General features: G+C 41.6%; 1 protein-coding gene across 3 annotated transcripts in view; it reads right to left on the bottom strand.

The window, feature by feature from the left end:
* kif21a (kinesin family member 21A) overlaps positions 1–20073 on the bottom strand; it is a 189137-nt gene that overhangs the window by 97661 nt on the left and 71403 nt on the right. For all 3 annotated transcript variants that reach the window (XM_072471655.1, XM_072471658.1, XM_072471656.1), the window contains exons 7-11: positions 11730–11845; positions 7497–7692; positions 4891–5080; positions 3263–3326; positions 2652–2849 (exon numbers count right to left, since the gene is read on the bottom strand). In XM_072471655.1, coding sequence (XP_072327756.1) covers positions 2652–2849; positions 3263–3326; positions 4891–5080; positions 7497–7692; positions 11730–11845 — 764 coding nt within the window. The remainder of the gene's footprint in view (positions 1–2651; positions 2850–3262; positions 3327–4890; positions 5081–7496; positions 7693–11729; positions 11846–20073) is intronic.

Raw genomic sequence — 20073 nt, 5'->3', positions numbered from 1 at the left:
GTAACTTGTAACATCCTTCCGCACTGTCCACAACTCCACCGACTTTAGTGTCATCTGCAAATTTACTCATCCATCCTTCGACGCCCTCCTCCAGGTCATTTATAAAAATGACAAACAGCAGTGGCCCCAAAACAGATCCTTGTGGTACACCACTAGTAACTGGACTCCAGTCTGAACATTTCCCATCAACCGCCGCCCTTTGTCTTCTTCCAGTTAGCCAATTTCTGATCCAAACTGCCAAATCACCCTGAATCCCATGCCTCCGCATTTTCTGCAATAGCCTACCGTGGGGAACCTTATCAAGCGCTTTACTGAAATCCATATACACCACATCAACTGCTTTACCCTCATCTACCTGTTTGGTCACCTTCTCAAAGAACTCAATAAGGTTTGTGAGGCACAACCTACCCTTCACAAAACCGTGTTGACTATCTCTAATCAAATTATTCCTTTCCAGATGATTATACATCCTATCTCTTATAAACCTTTCCAAGACTTTGCCCACAACAGAAGTAAGGGTCACTGGTCTATAGTTACCGGGGTTATCTCTACTCCCCCTCTTGAACAAGGGGACAACATTTGCTATCCTCCAGTCTTCTGGCACTATTCCTGTAGACAAAGATGACTTAAAGATCAAAGCCAAAGGCTCAGCAATCTCCTCCCTAGCTTCCCAGAGAACCCTAGGACAAATCCCATCCGGCCCAGAGGACTTATCTATTTTCACACTTTCATTTGTTTCACAAGTTAGTCACTTTTTGTCTGAAGTAGTTAAACCTATATGGTCTGTGCATTTTTCTCCTTCTAAATCCTGAACAGAATTGTATATACACAGTACACGAGGCAATGACTCATTATACTGGGGATCTTGTGTCATGGGGCAGGACATGGCTGGATGGGAGGAGGTAGGTCGCACTGAATGAAAGACCATGGTCAGCTCGTTCAACCTGAAATCCCAAAAATGTAATCTCTGGGATGCAATTAAAGGGGAGGCAACTGCTTTTAGGATATGGAGTCAGAAACTTTGCCTTAAGCAGTGAACAGCAGTGAACAGAAAACTGATCATAATGAGATTTGCAGTGATATACGACCTCTGCGTTCATGGTATCAACTAGCTTAGCTATGGGCAATCGATGAAAAGAAAAAAAATTACATCAAATGGTACTGACCTCTGATTCAGGTGAATAGCTGCAGTTAAAACTGCAACACAAAAAAAGTTGTTTTTCATCTAAATTACTATATGTTAATACCTTATTTCCATGAATATAGATAAATAAGCGCAGTACACAGTCATGAAAAACCTGTGTCAACATTGGGCAAATAAGAAAGTATTGACATTGGCAAAAAGCCAAAGAAATAAAAATACTTCATGAACATTGTGATCATAACATTTGGTGCTGTTCAGAATAGAATTTAAAATATCGCTTAATAATGATAGCTTGTTCGGACGTTATATTCGGATATTAAAAATATAGCTGCCACAAACAAAGTTAGTTCATTAAATGGTTTAACATTATGCATATAAATCTGAGAAATCAGTTTAGGTATCATAGTTTAGGTCAAAGTTTAATATTCTATCACCTCATACATAAGTTAGTGAGGAATATGAATTCCTTTTATATTGGAAGTTTAATTAATACAATGAATAGTCAACAGCAAGAATTTTCATCCTTTATTGTTAATTTTTTTTTAAATCCTTCAACCAAGAACGCTACTTTCCCATTTATCCAATGTTGACATAAGGCTTTTCGTCACTATGTACTGCTTATTTATCCCTATTCGAAGGTTAAAGGAGCTTGAGGAAAGATTTTAAATCATTTTTTGTATCTGTAGCTTGATGCAAATAAGTACTTTCCATAAATCATCCCACTAATAAACTTACAGTTGCAATCACCATGATTTTGAAGTGAAACGTAAGCAGGGTAGAATTAGAGCCCCTTAGCCTGGTGGTGGTTGTGGTTGACTGGGGAGTGGGGGGGACGGACCGGACCTGAATTAGTAACCAACACCATTTTTTCTGTGATGTTTTCTCATTTCATTGTATTTGTCCATATCTAAGCTTGCACAGACAGGTTGTGTGCCATTGCATACAATCATAAATTATACTTGTGAAGAAGCATATTAAGTCAAGATTTTCTAAGTATACAGCAAGACAACCAAAGTATTGTTGATGATTTGATTAATCATTGGTATCAGGGCTGTACACAGGTTGCTCACATGTTCACTTAGCTGCATAGTATGGGGACCAATGAAAAGGTGAAGATTATGGACAGAATAAGATTGAGTCACACATTCAACAAAGGGGAAAGATCAAGAGTGTGTTCAGTAGAGTGAGCACAAAGGCTCAAACCATCCTATGAAGATCTCTAAAATAAAGCCAGTGGTTCCTGTTCCATTACTAACCTAAAAAAATCCAATCTATATACTTATGATTTTAAGCAAATACTCAAATTTCCATGATATTATCAAGAACTTTATATTGAGATCAACATACGCACATGATCTACTTCAACTAAGTTTCTCTGAACAATTTAAGTGTATTAGAAAAATAATTGCTATTATGCATTACATTTTACATCCCATACCAAATACTGAATCATTGCAGTATAAAATAAAGATATTTATGCACAAGAGCTACTCAAATTCATACTTACCTTTTCTTCTTTTTCTTTTCTTTTTTCTTAAGTTTTTCCAAGTCCTTTTTAGCCATTTCCAAGACTTCCATTGCTCCTTTCTCTGAACCAAGAACTGAACCAGTAAAAGTGCCATTCAGATATAGGGGTCTTGCTGAAGCCCTCGACAGATTACGACGAAGGTTTTCATTCATAGCTTCACTCTCAAACAGTTTTGATCTAAGGGCAAAAGAATGTCAGGTTACCAATGCAATTTAGGGTTTGAGATAAACACACAAAAATATACAAAATACCCTGCACAAACCATGATGGTGGCATGATTTATGTGGGATGCAATTAGGTCTGCATAATGAAGATTACAGCATTATCTTAGGAGAGAGGAAGAAATATCATCCATTTATTTGGATGCCTTTGAGTATTTAACCAAGATTAAATAAATTACACAGAATCCATTGTAAATGGATGGTTGGAGCTTAATGTTCCCCATTCTGATAGGATCTTGCTGAATCACCACACATCCTTTTGACATCTGCAATAATGTTATTGCTGTATATTTTTTGCTTTATTCAAAATAAACATTGTGATTCAACATATAATCTTACATATCTTAAATGAAGTAAAACCAAAGTTACCGGAGATCTTCAACTTCTTGGATATATTTCTGAATCATTGCACTAATTTCTTCATTGCCATCTCCTGTAATTTAATTAGAACAAAATAATTACTTTAGACAGTTTAAAAAGGCATAAGTGAACTCCTTTCTAATTTCAAGGGAGAAAAGGTGGGCTGAGAAAGGGAGGGGGAATAAAAAATTACATGAATCTGGAACAAAAAGCACAAAACAGAAAATTGATAGTCAGTGATCGCTTAGAATGTGAAAAATCATTGTCACTAGATGTGAAATTCCTTTTCTGTAAACAGATCCATCATCTGCCCTTCCTCCCCAGTGTTGACCGCCAGCAGGAATCCACCAGTCAGCCAAATATTGCATTCAACCATTAATTGTGCAATACTTCATATTAACTTTTTACAGTTCTACCCGAGGTCAGGTTTCTCTCTCGTGAGGCCAGATCAAAGGATTATTGTTGCCAAATTACAAAAGCTCCAGTGTAGACAGGTCAAATTCCAGACTCTCCTCCCCAGCTCTGCCAAATCCCAGAAATATTTCATAATGCTACCAAAGGTCAAGACTCCCCAAATTTAGCTCTCCTCCCCAGATTTGCTAAATGGCAGAGAGTTGAAATTCTGACGTGCTTTCTCCCAATGGTGCGAGTGCAGCAGAATAGAACCATGGTAATTCAAAATGAAGGCTGCTGAGTCTCTCTCAAAACACATATTAGGACACATTAGTGACATCCCCTTCAACCGAGTTGTGTTACAAAAACTCCAATGCAGCCGATGCAATACGAGGGCATCAAACAGAAAAACTAGTGTTCCTACTCTGGAGCTCCTAAAACAGCTAATCTAGCTCAGTACAGACTAGGATGACCTATTCTGAAATCTTTACTTTTGACTACTGCATAATTCTCAGCAGGTATCGGTTCTGTTGAGCATATCAAAATTAACACTGGGTAGAATATCCATGGGAAGTCTAAGAAATCCACTGCCAAGCTCCATTGACATGGAAGTCAGTGCAACCAACTGTCAATCAGCCTCCAATCATCCCAATAATATCCTGGCTTTCCCTCTAAATGGTGGAATTCTGGAGAACTCATTTTCCATTCCATTCCTCCCCATATACAACTACAATTATACGTTGATATACAGAAAAATCCATAATTAGAGCATATTTTTAAAACAGCGGTTTACAATGTACTACAGTTCGAAGTTAATTATTCAAGCTCGTTTACCAGGTTGGTCACTTCTGCAGTGTGGTGAAAACTTTCAGAACGTGTGCAAGGGAAAGATCTGTTTACTATTGCACCAATGAACATGCAAAAATAACTATTAATTCTGATTATTTATCACTTTCTGCATCAAGATCATATTAAAAGACCATTTAGGGGTGGCACAGTGGTTAGCACTGCTGCCTCATGGCGCCATGGACCCGGGTTCGATCCGGGTCCCGGGTCACTATCTGTGTGGAGTTTGCACATTCTCCCAGTGTCTGCGTGGGTCCCACCCACACAACCCAAAGATGTGCAGGGTAGGTGGATTGGCCACGCTAAATTGCCCCTTAATTGGGAAAAAAAAACATTTAAAAGAGAAATAAACAGAACCATATTTCACAACTTTAGAACTTGAAAAATTACAAAGTTACCTGATTTGGCAAGAACTTGGTTGACCTGATCACTGAGCAGCTGTGTTATTCTTGCCCTCAGTGATTCCATGGTCTCTTGCATAGCTTTTATCCTCATCCGCAGATTATTGTTTTCAGTTTGGAGCATAGTATTTTCGTGGAACATATCATTGATACTCTCCACACCATCGTCTCCTATTATTCTCTTACCCTAAAAAATGTAATGAATTTCTCAGTTGATTTGCCAAATTTAACCAAACTAGTCAGTTTTCTCCCCCCATCTTCTGGTCTCTGTTCCACTTAGTCTGAAAATCACCTTTCCCACACATGCCTCGGACAATATCAGTAGCTGCCAACGTACAAGATTTATTAACTGCAAAAGGTCAAAATGACAGAGTATTGTTATTAAAGTGTAATTTGCAGCCAACAGTCCAACATACCTGTCTCTGAGAACCTATCACAACGTCAGGTAATTGGAGTAAGCGAACATCTCAACAATGTCATTCACTTTTTTTGGTACAGACACCAGTCGAACTACATTTAACTCGAAGGATGTAGCCAGTTTGGGAGGGAATAATGAGCGTGAGAGAACAAAGGGTATGTGGTGGAAGTGTAGGAGAAGGAAACTATTGGTTAAAGGGCTAGCTTAGTTGATCTTCCCTAGTTACATAAATGCAGGGATTCTGATGAGACAGTCTTTGTAAATATAAAAGTTAATTATACCAGCTTGATTTCTAAATTGAGTCTTTTGATACAATACACTGCAATGTCTGGCAGGAGCTGCAGTGGAATCCATGTGCCAATCCGCATGTGTAGGTTAACATATTGGTTCTATTATTGGACTAATAATTCAGAGAGTACAAGTTTAAACCCCATCGTGGTAGTTTGGGAATCTGAAGTGAGTTTTTAAAAATCTAGAAGTAGAAGGCTGCTGCCATTCGCAAGTGACCTTAAAGCTGGCAGACTGCTGTAAGAATCCAAATGAATCATTCATGTCCTTAAGAAAAGCTGCTGCCCTTACACACTGGAAAATGTCCCTCATCAACATGGTTGACTCTTAACTGGCCTCTGAAATGACCGAACAAACCAATCATTTGCATCAAACTGCCTGGAAAAAACTTTAAAACTTCTCTGAAGCCCCACCAGAGTGTGTGATGAAATACACTTCATTGGTCTGGATGAGTGCAGCAGTATAAAGCAGTTCAACACCATTTGAGGGAAAGCAGCCACTTGACCAGCAATCTATCCATCAATTTAAATATTCACACCATTCACCACTGGTGTACTGTACTTGACCTGTGGGTGATCTACTGTGCACTTCAAAGACTTATTCAGCAGCACCCACCGCTTCCCCCCCCCCCCCCCCCCCCCCACCCCCCCACCAAACCCATGACCTCCACCTCCTAGAATGAGTTGATCTAACAGCATTGTGAAAGCACCCTGATGCAGATGTCCAAGGGGTTATCCTATGAGGAATGGTTGTGGAGGTTGGGCCTACACGCTTTGGAATTTAGAAGACAATCAGACTGAAACCATAAAAGATCCTGAGGGTACGAAACAGGAAAGAGGCAGAGAGGATGTTTCCCCTTTGGAAGGGGGGGGGGGGGCTGGAACTTGGGGACACCATTTTAAAATGAAGGCTCGCCTACTTATGACTGAGATGAAGAAAGTTTATTTTTCCTCTCAAACGGTTGTTAGTGTGTGGAATTCCCTTCCCCTGGGAGCAGTGGTGGCGGGACCATTAAATATACTAAAGGCCTAGTTTAGATTTTTATTGACAAGAAAGCCTAGGTAACGCAGCAGACAGGAAAGCGAAGGCCACAATCAGGTCAGCCATGATAAGGGGTGGCAGTGGCAGAGTGGTATTGCCACTGGACTAGTAATCCAGAGACCCAGGGTAATGTTCTGGGACCTGGGTTTGAATCCCATCTGAGCAGTTGGTGGAATTTGAATTCAATAAAAATCTGGAATTAAAAGTCTAATGATGACCATGAAACCATTGCCAAATTGTCATTAAAACCCCCATCTGGTTCATTAATGTCCTTTAGGGAAGGAAATCTGTCGTCCTTACCTGGTCTGACCGACATGTGACTCCAGGCCCACCGCAATGTGATGACCGTTAACTGCCCTCAGACGGGCAATAAATGCTGGCCCAGCCAACGACTTCCTCATCCCATGAACGAATAACAAAAAAAAATTATCTTATTGAATGGTGGAGGCTAAAGGGGCTACCCCTGCTCCTAAATTTTGTGCCCTGTGTGACACATGCCAGCATCTTCTCACGGGCAACTTGGAATGGGCAATAAATGCCTTCTTAGTCACTAGCACACATCCCAAAGAATAACTTTTTAAAAAGGGCATTTTAAGGGTTTCATTAATTGAGCTATCTGAAGTGGCTTTCAAATGCAGAAAAAACAGACAACAATGCATGCCTAAAGCTTGTGGTGTGTGCAGGATCAGCAGACTGTGTGATGGGATGGCTCCAGCATCACATCAATGCCTCAGAGAATTATTTCCCTACATGGATTCCTCAGATCACTGGCTGAGGCAAGGCCATCTCCATTGTTGTGCAGATTGGACAATACCAGAAATTGGCCGATTGCCTTCCAATTTCCAAATTAGCTCACCGTTTTGTATTCTGTAAGTTCCATCTGCAGACGTGCTATTTCACCACGTAGCACATTGATTTGCTGGCTTGCTCTGTCCTGGTTGACCATCACTTTATTTTTGATGTTCCGGGCACGGTTTGCATATTTCAGTGTGTTCAAAGTTTCCATGAAATCACGATCTGATGGACTGATGCAAGCTATCATAACTGTTTGGCTGTAAAGGAAAACCACAGATTCATTATAGAAGCACAAGTCAGCAGTCACATTTAAAAATACCAAAATCATCAGTTCAGGCACCCAATTAGCAATAAAGTAAAGTTACAAGTTAGATAACGTGGATATTTCAACATTCCATTGTACTTTTCTATTCCATCATACTCAGTTGATCAAAACATTGACGTGATTTCCTCTCAACATTGACGTGATTTCCTCTCAAATATATTCTAATTTTACAACAGTTAAGCACTCATCTACTAGTATATTGTATCGCAAAATGTTAAGACACTGGTTTGGGAAGACTATAGAACTGCAAATTATAAATGACTGTTTGACAGAACTTGCATAATGAACCAACTCCAAGAGGAACTTTTCTATAGCAAACAAAATGTTTTAAAATGAGAGTCTATTGAGTTGCTTCCAAAAGACAACTTGCTTTTCCCAAGTTCTAGACTCCAGTATTCTTTCTTATTTGTTGATTTAGTGGATACAAAAGTTTGCAATCCGCGTGTTTCATATCTCAAATATTTCGATTGTTTGGTGTTTTATAGGGCATTTCGCTTTTAGTTCCTACTCCCTAATCTCCTTTACAGATAGAAAAGTTAACGTTTAGCAAGACAAGGTGGGTTGATGATGTGATGTGCCACATCTCAAACAACAAAGATTGGGATTTTTTTTTCAAATGTTATTCCTAATTTGATGTGACAATTTGTTTTATGCCATTGTTGAGTATTGGCCCTAACATGATCACAATATTGGAGAATTAATGTCCTACGAAAAGTTCTAGTCTAGTTTGATTTCTTGCTCTGGCAGTCAGTGGTTTGGGAAGTGGAGGCCAATATTAACATCACCTAGGAGCTTGTTATGACAAAAGGTCACTGATCTAAAATGTTAGCCATTTATCTCTCCAAAGATCACAGCTGGGCCTGAGTATCCCTATCATTTTCTGTTTGTATTTCAAATTTCCAGTGACTTACAATATTTTGTCATTTGCTGATTTTTAATAGGTGTGATATAGAATGTAGGTATCAAAATTTGTGTTCCCCCAATATACAGACATATTTTAGACACATCCATTCTTAGTTTGCTTTTGTCGTGGAATTTTATAATTTTGTTTGCCTTCAGTCACTGTTGATATACATCCTAACAAATGATGCAAAACCGTGAGGAATGAACATATACAACACTCAAGAGTGACCAGAATTCCTTCTCATTAACCTGGTAATGCCCTTCTGCATATCTGATCATTATGTTCAATTAATTTATCTGTGGGGATGTGTTTAAAATGTCTCTGTATATACTGAAAATCAGAGTCAATTTTTTGAGATCTTCCATTTTATATGTCACATTTCCATTATCATATTGTGATATGCCCTACTTTGATGTATATCTTGGTTAACTAGCACCTAGTACAATTAACAAGTTGCTTGCTTTGGTTTAGACTGTGGAACTTTTATTTCTTTGCAATTTAATTAGATGAACACTGGGTTGAAAGCAGCAATCGCCTTCTTTTCATAATCCATTTACAATGGCCTACACCACGCCTTTGTGCTTATTTGGCAGTGACACTTTACTCTGTTCCGCAGATGTTCTAATTATAATCACTTAATTCTCAATACTTTACTCTATAAATTATTTATTTTTTTAATTCGCATTCTGCGTTTTATCAAATGCTTTCTGACAATCCCAGTGAAACATGTACACTGCTTAGATCTTATTCATTGGATTTGATATCTCAAGGAAAAGGAGGGCATTCACACGAGTCAACCAATACCTTATAAAACAATGTCAATCCACTCTATGACTTGAATTCTATTCAAATGATCAATAGTAAGACATACTGTTATTCCATGGCTGGTTTGCAATTCCTTATTCCACCGAAGGAAACCACATGAACCAACAACCCACATGCTTGTGCGCTTCCTGGAAACCAATTCAAGACCAGGAAAAGCACCTCCCTTTCAAAGCTTCAATAATGAATCTTTCTTCTTGTGTCTAACAATAAGCAAGTAACAATTTTGTGATCTAAAGCATACCAATTAATGGCCAGGTTTCACTTATTATAAATCCATGTAATGAAACAAGAACAGTGCAGGGGATTGCAAAATTATCCTCATCTCCAATGCCTGCATGTGACTGGATAAAAGTGATCCTTTTTTCTGGATAGCATTTGAACTTAGTTTTAGATCCATTTCTAATAAGCAGAAATCCACAATTTGTTCCTGTATAAATATTTGCACAAATAAACAGCAATTAACTAGTTTTAGTTAGAGAGTTTGTGCTTCTGTATTCCGCTAATATGACCTGCTGAAATGGCAGCTCTGATAATGAAACATTTACAAATGGAAATAATCGAGGGATTTCAAGTGATGGGACTGTAACTGTTTCCTCTGGCTGGTTTTTCCTCAGTGGGATTGCCTTTGGGAAGAAAGATTGCTGATACACTGTCTGCAAATGGTCTTTATAGTATGTGTAAACAGCTCTCTGCTGTTTCGTCAATGACGGAAGTTACTAGGTACTTATTTCTGTCAATGCTTCAAACCTGAGGCTGCAGTCATTAATTTTGGCAATTTTACATTTTATTGCTGCTTTCCTCTTGATTTTAAGCCTGTAATGGATATTTAAAGTTAGTTTTAAAAATCAAGATCTACAAAGCAAGTGTGATTGTGCTTTGATTAAGTCAAATAGTTAATCAGTAGAGATAAGATGTAGATATGTTTTTCCAAGACCTTGTTTTTCATACTCGCCATTCACAGCTGGTATTTGGTCTCCAACTTTGTTTTCCCGTTTCAGGCTGGACTACTAAAATAAAAGTTATTTTATCAGAAGTCCTTTCTTTAAACCTCATTCAATGACCTTTGAATTAAAAGGCAGAACAAGGCCTTACACTTGCACTGGTCAAGTATGGTGTGAAATATGGAAATGGAGTTTGATTGATGGACATACATGATGACAGATGGGGGACACAGTCAAAAGATGCGTAAAGAACTTGAATATGGCAAGTCTACGAAGCTTTGTAGTGCTTGTGAGGAGAGTTGATAAGGACGCATTGTTTTCCTTGTTTTGAGGAAGTCCGAGGAAAGCCTCAAAAGGCTGGAATAGTCAGAAATTTGGCTAAAATGGTCACTGCTTCCACGATTCGCTGCTGCCATCGCAGTGGATTAATCAACCACCCAAAACTACAGGTGGAAGGGCCACGTACATGTAGAATTGTTCAATAGTTGTCGAACAAGGATTGTTGGTTTCATACGTTGTTTGGTATGAGTCACTCATTCCTGTGTGTCCAGAATATGGCTCCGAACCTAAGTGAGACTCCGCAAGGGACTCTCGTGCTCCCTTACAACTGCTCCCAGTACATTCCATATTTTATAGACATGGCCAATCTACTTTTCTCCCTCCTTTGCTGTAGCGATTCCTATTCCAAATCTGTATTTGTAACAGAGGTGCATTTCCCATACTCTGAAACAGAATCGTGCAGCACGTCTTGGGGTTACTTCAATCTTTTCTCTCACCATTCAAGAATTCGCCACACAATTTGCATACTCCAGGACTGAATGAACAAATGTTTGGTAAGCGATAACTCGAATATATTTGTTGTACTACTGAAGATCCTCATCAGAAACCCAAAAACTCGATTTGCTTTGGATGTTATCTGGAAAATGTGAAATCCACATTGAAGATTGCTTTTAAGATGAAACACCAGGTATGGTTTTGTATCTACGTGTTGGAGGATTAGATTACAGAGCCTACAGAATGGTTTTGGAAACATAATATTCAGAGATTGACCCAATAATCATTGGTCTTTTAATTAGAACATACTTTGAAGGCTTATGGGAGCAACTAAAACAGACACTTGCACTCGGAATGAACAAGTGTTCAATTTTCCAGCACTTCAACTTCACAAACACAAAACTTCAACCTTCATTTTACAAAACTAAAATACCCAACATAAATTGGCACACAAAATACTTCCATTGTTAAAAATGACTCACAGAAGAAAATGATATCTATTTGTTAATAATGCAGGGTACCTACCTATTGCCTCCTAAGGAATCTTGCAGTAATCGTGTTAATTTTGAGTCTCGATAAGGTACATGAGTGACTCGTTTACTTTTATCACCAAGTGCACTGATGACATTTCCAAGTGCCAGCTGGAGGAAAGCAAATTTTGAAAGAAAATTATAACTGTCAAATCCAAGAATTATCATTTTGTTTGCTTTGAATATTCTTACTTATGACCACATGACTGATTCTGGAGTAGACAAAGACAAAATTACATAAACTAGATTGGATTGGATTATTGTCACGTGCACTGAGGTACAATGAAAAGTATTTTTCTGCATGCAGCTCAAGCAGATCATTTAGTACATGAAAAAATAACAATGTAATAGGGCAACACAAGATCCACAGTGTAAATACATAGACACAGACATCGGGTGAAGCATACAGGAGTGTGGTATTAGTCAGATCAGTCCATAAAAGGGCTGCCCACTTTCCCAAGGCAGCGGGAAGTGTAAATAGAATCAATGGTTGGGAGGCGGGTTTGTGTGAGGGACTGGGTGGTGTTCACGACTCTCTGAAGTTTCTTGCGGTCTTGGGCCGAGCAGTTGCCATGCCAGGCTGTGATGCAGCCAGATAGGATTCTTTCTATGGTGCACCTGTAAACGTTAGTAAGAGTTGATGCGGACATGCAGAATTTCTTTAGTTTCTTGAGGAAGTATAGGCGTTGTTGTGCTTTCTTGGTCATAGTGTCGACATGGGGACCAGGAGAGATTTTTGGTGATGTGTACGCCTAGGAATTTGAAGCTGTCAACCATCTCCACCTCGGCCCCATTGATGCAGACAGGGACATGTACAGTACTTTGCTTCCTGAAGTCAATGACCAGCTCTTGCTGGCATTGAGGTTGTTGTCATTACACCACTCAACTCAGTTTTCTCCACTCGGTTTTCTATCTCCCTCCAGTATTCTGACTCATGGTTGTTTGAGATCCAACCCACTACAGTCGTGTCGTCAGCGAACTTGTAGATGGAGTTGGAGCCAGATTTTGCCACGCAGCCGTGAGTGTACAGGGAGTATAGTAGGGGGCCAAGTACACAGCCTTGCGGGACCCCGGTATTGAGGACTATCGTGAAGGAGGAGTTATTTATTCTGACCCTCGATTGTGGTCTATGGGTCAGAAAATCGAAGATCCAGTTGCAGAGTGAGGAGCCAAGTCTTAGGTTTTGGAGCTTTGGTACGAGCTTGGCTGTGATTATGGTGTTGAAGGCGGAGCTGTAGTCAATAAGTAGTAGTCTGATGTAAGGGTCCTTGTTATCGAGATGCTCCAGGGATGAATGTAGGGCCAGGCAATTGGCGTCTGCTGTGGACCAGTTGCGGCAGTATGCGAATTGCAGTGGATCTAGGCAGTCTGGGAGTGTGGAGTTGATGTGCCTCATGACCAACCTCTCGAAGCACTTCATTACGATCGATCTCAGTACACTGGACGGTAGTCATTGAGGTATGTTTTCTGATTCTTCTTTGGCATTGATATGATGGTTGTCTTCTTGAAGCAGGTGGGGGCTTCGAAACAGAGTAGGGAAAGGTTGAAGATGTCTGCGAACATATCTGCCAGCTGGTCCATGCAAAATCTGTGTGCGCGACCAGGGACCCCGTCCGGACCAGTCACCTTCCAAGGGTTCACTTTCAGGAAAGCCTGACTTTGGAAGCTGTAATGGTGGGTATGGATGAACTATATGCTTGTTTACCAAGAAGGAAATTTAATAATGGGGAAAGAGAAGGGAATCGCAAACTGGAAGCATATAAACAACATGGGGTGCATGGGGGCACAGCAGTTAGCACTGCTGCTCACAGCGCCAGAGACCCCGTGTTCAATTCCGGCCTTGGGTGACTGTCTGTGTGGAATTTGCGCACTCCCTGTGTCAGCGTGGGTTTCCTCCAGGTGCTCTGGTTTCCTCCCACAGTCAAAAGATGGGCGGATTAGATGAATTGGCAATGCCAAATTATCCCTTAATGTCCAAAGACATGCAGGTTAGGTGGGTTATGAGGATCGGGTGGGGTAAGTGGGCCTAGGTAGGGTGCTCTTTCAGAGGGTGGATGCATACTCACTGGGTTGAATGGCCTCCTTCTGCACTTTAGAAATCCTATGATTCTATTTTTAAGCAGTTACAAATACAGTGAGCCTAGCCTCAGTCTCAGCAATTGCAACAGAGTAAGAAAGATGTGCTTTCAAACCCTACCACATGTGTGCATAATCTACATTGATGCTAAACTGAGGAACTGTTGGACTGTCAGAGGTGTCATCCATCAGATAAAGTATTAAACCAAGCCCCATCTGCTGAGGTTGATGGAATTAGGTGAATGCCATTGCACTATTCAATGAGAGCTTGGGAGTTATTCCAGTTTCACAACCAATTTTGCAAAAATATTATTTTCTCAATTTCTCATTAATGTTTCCAGGTGGCTTGAAAAGAACTTGGGGGGCGGGGGGGCGGTTGTAGAAGACAGATGCATTCTGGATCCCTCCTTGATTCAAGTTAAGCCAAGAGGCCTGTTTCCTTAAGAGGCCGAGGCTAACAATGCCATAACCTTTGGAGATGGAGTGGGAAGGACTCCATTGTAGTATATACATACATTTAAATACAGTCCTTTCTAAAAGTACATTTAAATACAGTCCTTTCTAAAAGTACTGTGGGTGTACCTACACCACAGACTATAGCAATTCAAAATGGCGGCACTGTTGCTTCACAGCTCCAGGGTCCAAGGTTTGATTCCCGGCTTGGATCACTGTCTGTGTAGAGTCTGCATGATTTCAGTGTCTGCGTGGGTTTCCTCCGGGTGCTCCGCGGAGTTTCCTCCCACAAGCGTGAAAGATGTGCTGCTCGGTGAATTGAATATTCTGAATTCTCCCTGTGTACCCCCGAACAGGCGCCGGATTGTGGCGACGAGGGGCTTTTTACAGTAATTTCATTGCAGTGTTAATGTAAGCCTACTTGCGACAATAAAGATCATCACCACATTCTCATGGGTAATTAGGAATTTGCAATAAATTATGGCCTTGCCAGGAGGCCTACAGCTATGAATGAATAAATGTTTTAAAAGGACGATATGTGACTGCGTTATAGAAGACAATTGCAGGATGAATGTTCTTCACAATCTATTACTATTTAATTGCTTGTTGGCCAAAAAAGTTCCGCAGTGGTCCAAATTAGAGGAGTCCATCTCCTGGATGGTGATAGAGTATGAAACGATAGTGAAGTTGGGAGATAATTGAAATTGGCACAGGGTTAAGGTTTCAAGCAGTATGAACCGTCTGCCAAGGTTTTTAAGTTGAACTAAGAATTTGGTGTTGTTGAGCAGTATATTATCCGAGACACTATTGGATATCCTGCGGTGAATAGAGTAAGACAGAGTGTACAGTCTTTTTGTTTCATGTTTGTGTCTCCCTGCTCTACTGCCTCTCCCCTGCTCATCTCGGTTTCTCTTTTCCACGTCCGTCCCTGTGCTCGTGCTTTTTTTCATCCTGTTCTATGTTTGGCATGTATAGCTGGGATGAAGCTGCCAAAGATGCAGGTTGCAATCTCCTGTGCCAAATGCAGGGAGAAAGTGATTTGCAGACTTCTTGCTTCGTTCTCATCTTCAAATCTCTTCTTCACCATTAATATGAAGTTTCTTTCCTTCCCACTACTTCACACGACTCCTCTGAGCACTTGTTCCAAACTGTGGGCAGCACGGTAGCATAGTGGTTAGCAGTTGCTTCACAGCTCCAGGGTCCCAGGTTCGATTCCCGGCTGGGTCATTGTCTGTGCGGAGTCTGCACATTCTCACAGGTGTGTGCGTTGGTTTCTTCCGGGTGCGCCGGTTTCCTCCCACAGTCCAAAGATGTGCAGGTTCGGTGGATTGGCCATGCTAAATTGCCCTTAAGTGTAGATACGTGGGTTTGAGTACGTTGCTCTTTGTAAGGGCCGGTGCAGACTCGATGGGCCCAATGGCCTCCTTCTGCATTGTAAATTCTATGATCTATTATCTAAGACAAGTGAGAACAGCAGTAACTTATTTTTTTAAAAAATATTTTTATTAGGGTATTTGCAAGTTTTTATAATAATAACAGCGACATAAACATGGTAATAAATATTTCCACCCCCATCACAATCTTCACACACCCCAACCATAAAACACTCAGGCCCTTCCCCCCCCCCCCCCCACCCCCACCCCCCACCCCCCACCCCCAGCTTTGGAATTCTGCTTCTGCTGACATTTTAATTTTCCCCAAGAAAGTCGACGAACGGCTGCCGCCTCCGGGTGAACCCTAACATTGACCCTTTTTAAGGCAAACTTTATTTTCTCGAGACTGAGAAACCCAGCCATGTCACTAACCCAGGTCTCATACTCGGGGGGGGGGTTCGGGTTCCTCCACATTAACAAGATCCGTCTCCGGGCTACCAGGGAGGCAAAGGCCAAGATGTCGGCCTCTTTTGCCCCCTGAACTCCCGGCTCTTCCGACACTCCAAAGATAGCCACCTCCGGACTCGGCACCACCCGTGTTTTGAGTACGTGGACATTGCCTTAGCGAAACCCTGCCAAAACCCTCTGAGCTTCGGGCATGCCCAAAACATGTGGACATGATTTGCTGGGCTTCCCACGCACCTCGCACACCTGTCCTCTACCCCAAAAAACTTGCTCATTCAGGCCACCGTCATGTGTGCCCAGTGGACTACCTTGAATTGTATCAGGCTAAGCCTGGCACATGATGAGGATGTATTAACCCTGCTTCGGGCATCTGCCCATAGACCCTCGATCTCTTCTCCTAGTTTGTCTTCCCACTAGCCCTTAAGCTCCTCCACCGGAGGTTCCTCCGATTCCAAAGGTTCCTGATAAATATTTGATACCTTCCCCTCTCCCAACCAGGTACTGGAGACTACTCTGTCCTGTATCCCCCGTGGCGGCAGCAGCAGAAAAGCCGGAACCTGCCTTCTCAAGACGTCTCGCACTTGCAGGTACCTAAACCCATTCCCTGCTGGCAATTCAAATTTATCCTCCAAGGCTTTCAAGCTGGGGAAGCTCCCGTCTCTAAATAGATCCCCCATCCTCCTAATTCCTGCCCTCCTAATTCCTGCCCTTTGCCATCTCCGGAACATACCATCCAACCTACCTGGTACAAACCGATGATTATTATAAATTGGGGTCCACACCGATGCGCCCTCCTCCACTGCCCCCAGATTCTCAGAGCCGCCACCACCACCGGACTTGTGGAGTATCGGGCCAGCAAGAACGGAAGAGGTGCCGTTATCAGTGCTCCCAAACTTGTGTCTTTACATGACGCCGCTTCCATCCGCTCCCACACCGACCCCTCCCCCACTACCCACTTCCTAATCATGGCTATATTAGCCGCCCAGTAGTAATTGCAAAAGTTCGGCAGCACTTTCTTCACTCGCGGGGTTTTACCCGCCCACACAAAGCCAGAAATAACCTTATTCACCCGCTTGAAAAAGGCCCTCGGGACGAAGATGGAGAGGCACTGAAAGACAAACAGAAATCTGGGGAGGACTGTCATTTTCAGTCTGTACTCTCCCCGCCAGCGATAGCGGGAGCACGTCCCATCTCTTAAAGTCCTCTTTCCATTTGTTCGGGATAGGTTTAACTTGTACAGTGCCTCCCATTCCCGGGCCACCTGGATTCCCAGACATCGAAAGCTCCTTCCTACCATTCTAAACGGCAGCTCTCCCAGTCTCTTCTCCTGCCCGCTTGCCTGGATCAGCAGTAATTTATTCATATATATTTTCAACTCCTTTGCCACTGCACTATAACCGGACACCTTATTTCAACCTTCCCTCTTATCTTTGCTCTTGATCACTCATCTCAAGTCAGCCTGCAAAACCTCACTCACAATCTATTGTGCCATTTATTGTCTTTAGCCCTCTCCTTGATCCCTCATTCCCTGCCACCTCTGCTCCTAATGCTACATATCATCTTTTTTGCTAGTTTTGAGCAGGCTATTCTCCTCCCCAAGTGTGCCTGTGCCTGAGCATGGATCTGAAAACCAGCCTTTTATTTAAGTGTTCTATAATTTTCCTACCTCTAAATTATTATTAGCATTACAAACTCTTCAAAAATGTGATGTACTGGCTTGCCAAGGAAAATAAATGGAATCGACTGTGCACAAGCAAGCAGTTCGGTGACACACATGAAGCATGGGCAGAGGACCCACTCAAGACAGCATACAAAGTGAGTATCATGAGGTCTGCGTAGAAAAAAGAGATGGACAAGAACTAGGTCATAGGCCAAGAAAGAAGTGGACATGCAGGACAGAGGCAATGTTCCCTCTAAGCTACATGGGTGTGCAGCCACGCAGAATGCACCAGTCTTCTGCAAGACTTGCCTCCACTTCCTCCCCCAGTAAATTTCAGGCCACCTGCTCCTTTGGCTATTTGGATATTTATTAGCATTTTACCTGATCTCTGTCTCACCACCTGGACTTATTATTGTGCAAAGAGGCTGCAATTCTATTTCCCATACAATTAATCCCAGACCATCGCCATTCCAACTGTTCTCCACTATAGCCCAAATCTATTGTTCCCTCATAGAGAACACTATTCTCTTTCCACCCAATCCTCATTCTTACCTCATCTGTGAAATAGCTCATTGTCCTTTGGTGAATATGTTTACCATAGATCAAGGCAAGTTAGAGAGCATAACAGGCACTTTAACTGAATGCTTGAAATGAGTTGACGGCACAAATCATCGCATACGTGTATGATTTAGTGCCAATTCCAGAGACATGGTTGCAGGATGGTCACGACTGGGAGTTAAATATCAGGCATATCAGACTATTTGGAAGGACAGACATAAGGTAAGGGAGGCTGTGTGGCACTGATATTGAAGAATGACATCAGTGTGGTAGTGAGAGATGATATATGTTCTATGGAAAAAAAGGTTGAATCCATTTGGGTGGAAATTAGAAATAGTAAGGATAAAACGTCACTGATAGTCGTAGTCTATAGGCTACCAAATAATAAAATCAGGGTGGGACGGGCAATAAGCAAAGAAATAACTGATGCATGCAAAAATGGTACGGCAATTATCACGGGGGATTTTGATCTACATGTCGATTGGTCAAACCAGGTTGGTCAGGGCAGCCTCGAGGAAGAGTTCATAGAATGCATCCGTGATAGTTTCCTCGAACAGGATGTAATGGAACCTACGAGGGAGCAAGCTATCCTGGATCTGGTCCTGTGTAATGAGACAGGAATAATTAATGATCTCATTGTTAGAGATCCTCTCGGAAGGAGCGACCATAGTTTGGTTGAATTTAAAATACAGATGGATTGTGAAAAGGTAAAATCCAATACCAGTGTCTTGTGCTTAAACAAAGGAGACTACAATGGGACGAGGGAGGAGTAGGCTAGGGTAGATTGGAAGCAAAGACTATAGGATAAATGAGGAACAGTGGAGGACTTTCAAAGAGAGTTTTCAGTGCTCAGAAAAAGTCTATACCAGTGAAAAGGAAGGCCTGCAGGAAAAGGGATAATCAGCCATGGATACAGAGGAAATAAAGGAGAGTATCAAATTGAAAGAAAATGCAGACAAAGTGGCAAAAATTAGTGGGAAACTAGAGGTTTGGGAAATCATTAAAGGCGAACAGAAAGCCACAAAAAAAGCTACAAAGCAAAGTAAGATAGACTATGAAAGTAAACTAGTACAGAATATTAAAACAGGTAGCAAAGGTTTCTCCAAATATATAAAATGAAAAAGAGCAGCTAAAATAAACATTCGTTCTTTCAAGGTTGAGAAGGGGGATTTAATAATCGGAAATGAGGAAATGGTTGAGGCATTGAACAGGTATTTTGTGTCGGTCTTCACAGTGGAAGATTCAAATAACATAGCAATAATTATTGGCAAGGAGGCTATAGAAACGATCATTATCACTAAGGAGGTAGTGTTGGGCAAGCTAATGGGACAAGGTAGACAAGTCTCCTGGCCCTGATGGGAGTGTATCCCAAGGTACTAAAAGAGGTGGCAGGGGAAATAGAAAATGCACTCGTGGTAATTTACCAAAATTCGCTGGACTCTGGGGCGGTTCCGGCAGATTGGAAAACAGCACATGTGACACCAGTGTTTAAAAAGGAAGGTAGACAAAAGGCGGGTAACCATAGGCCAGTTAGCTTAACTTCAGAGTGGGAAAGATGCTTGAATCTATCATTAAGGAAGAAATAGCGAGATATCTGGATAGAAATTGTCCCACTGGGCAGATGCAGTATGGGTTCATGAAACGCAGGTCACGTTTGACTAATTTAGTGGAATTCTTTGAGGATATTATGACCGCGGTGGACAACGTGAACCTGTGGATGTGGTGTACCTGGATTTCCAGAAGGCATTCGATAA

Source organism: Scyliorhinus torazame, chromosome 13 (assembly GCF_047496885.1).
Source record: "Scyliorhinus torazame isolate Kashiwa2021f chromosome 13, sScyTor2.1, whole genome shotgun sequence".
Lineage (NCBI taxonomy): Eukaryota > Metazoa > Chordata > Chondrichthyes > Carcharhiniformes > Scyliorhinidae > Scyliorhinus > Scyliorhinus torazame.
Note: the sequence above shows the minus strand (reverse complement) of the source record. Positions and strands in the feature narration are given on the sequence as shown.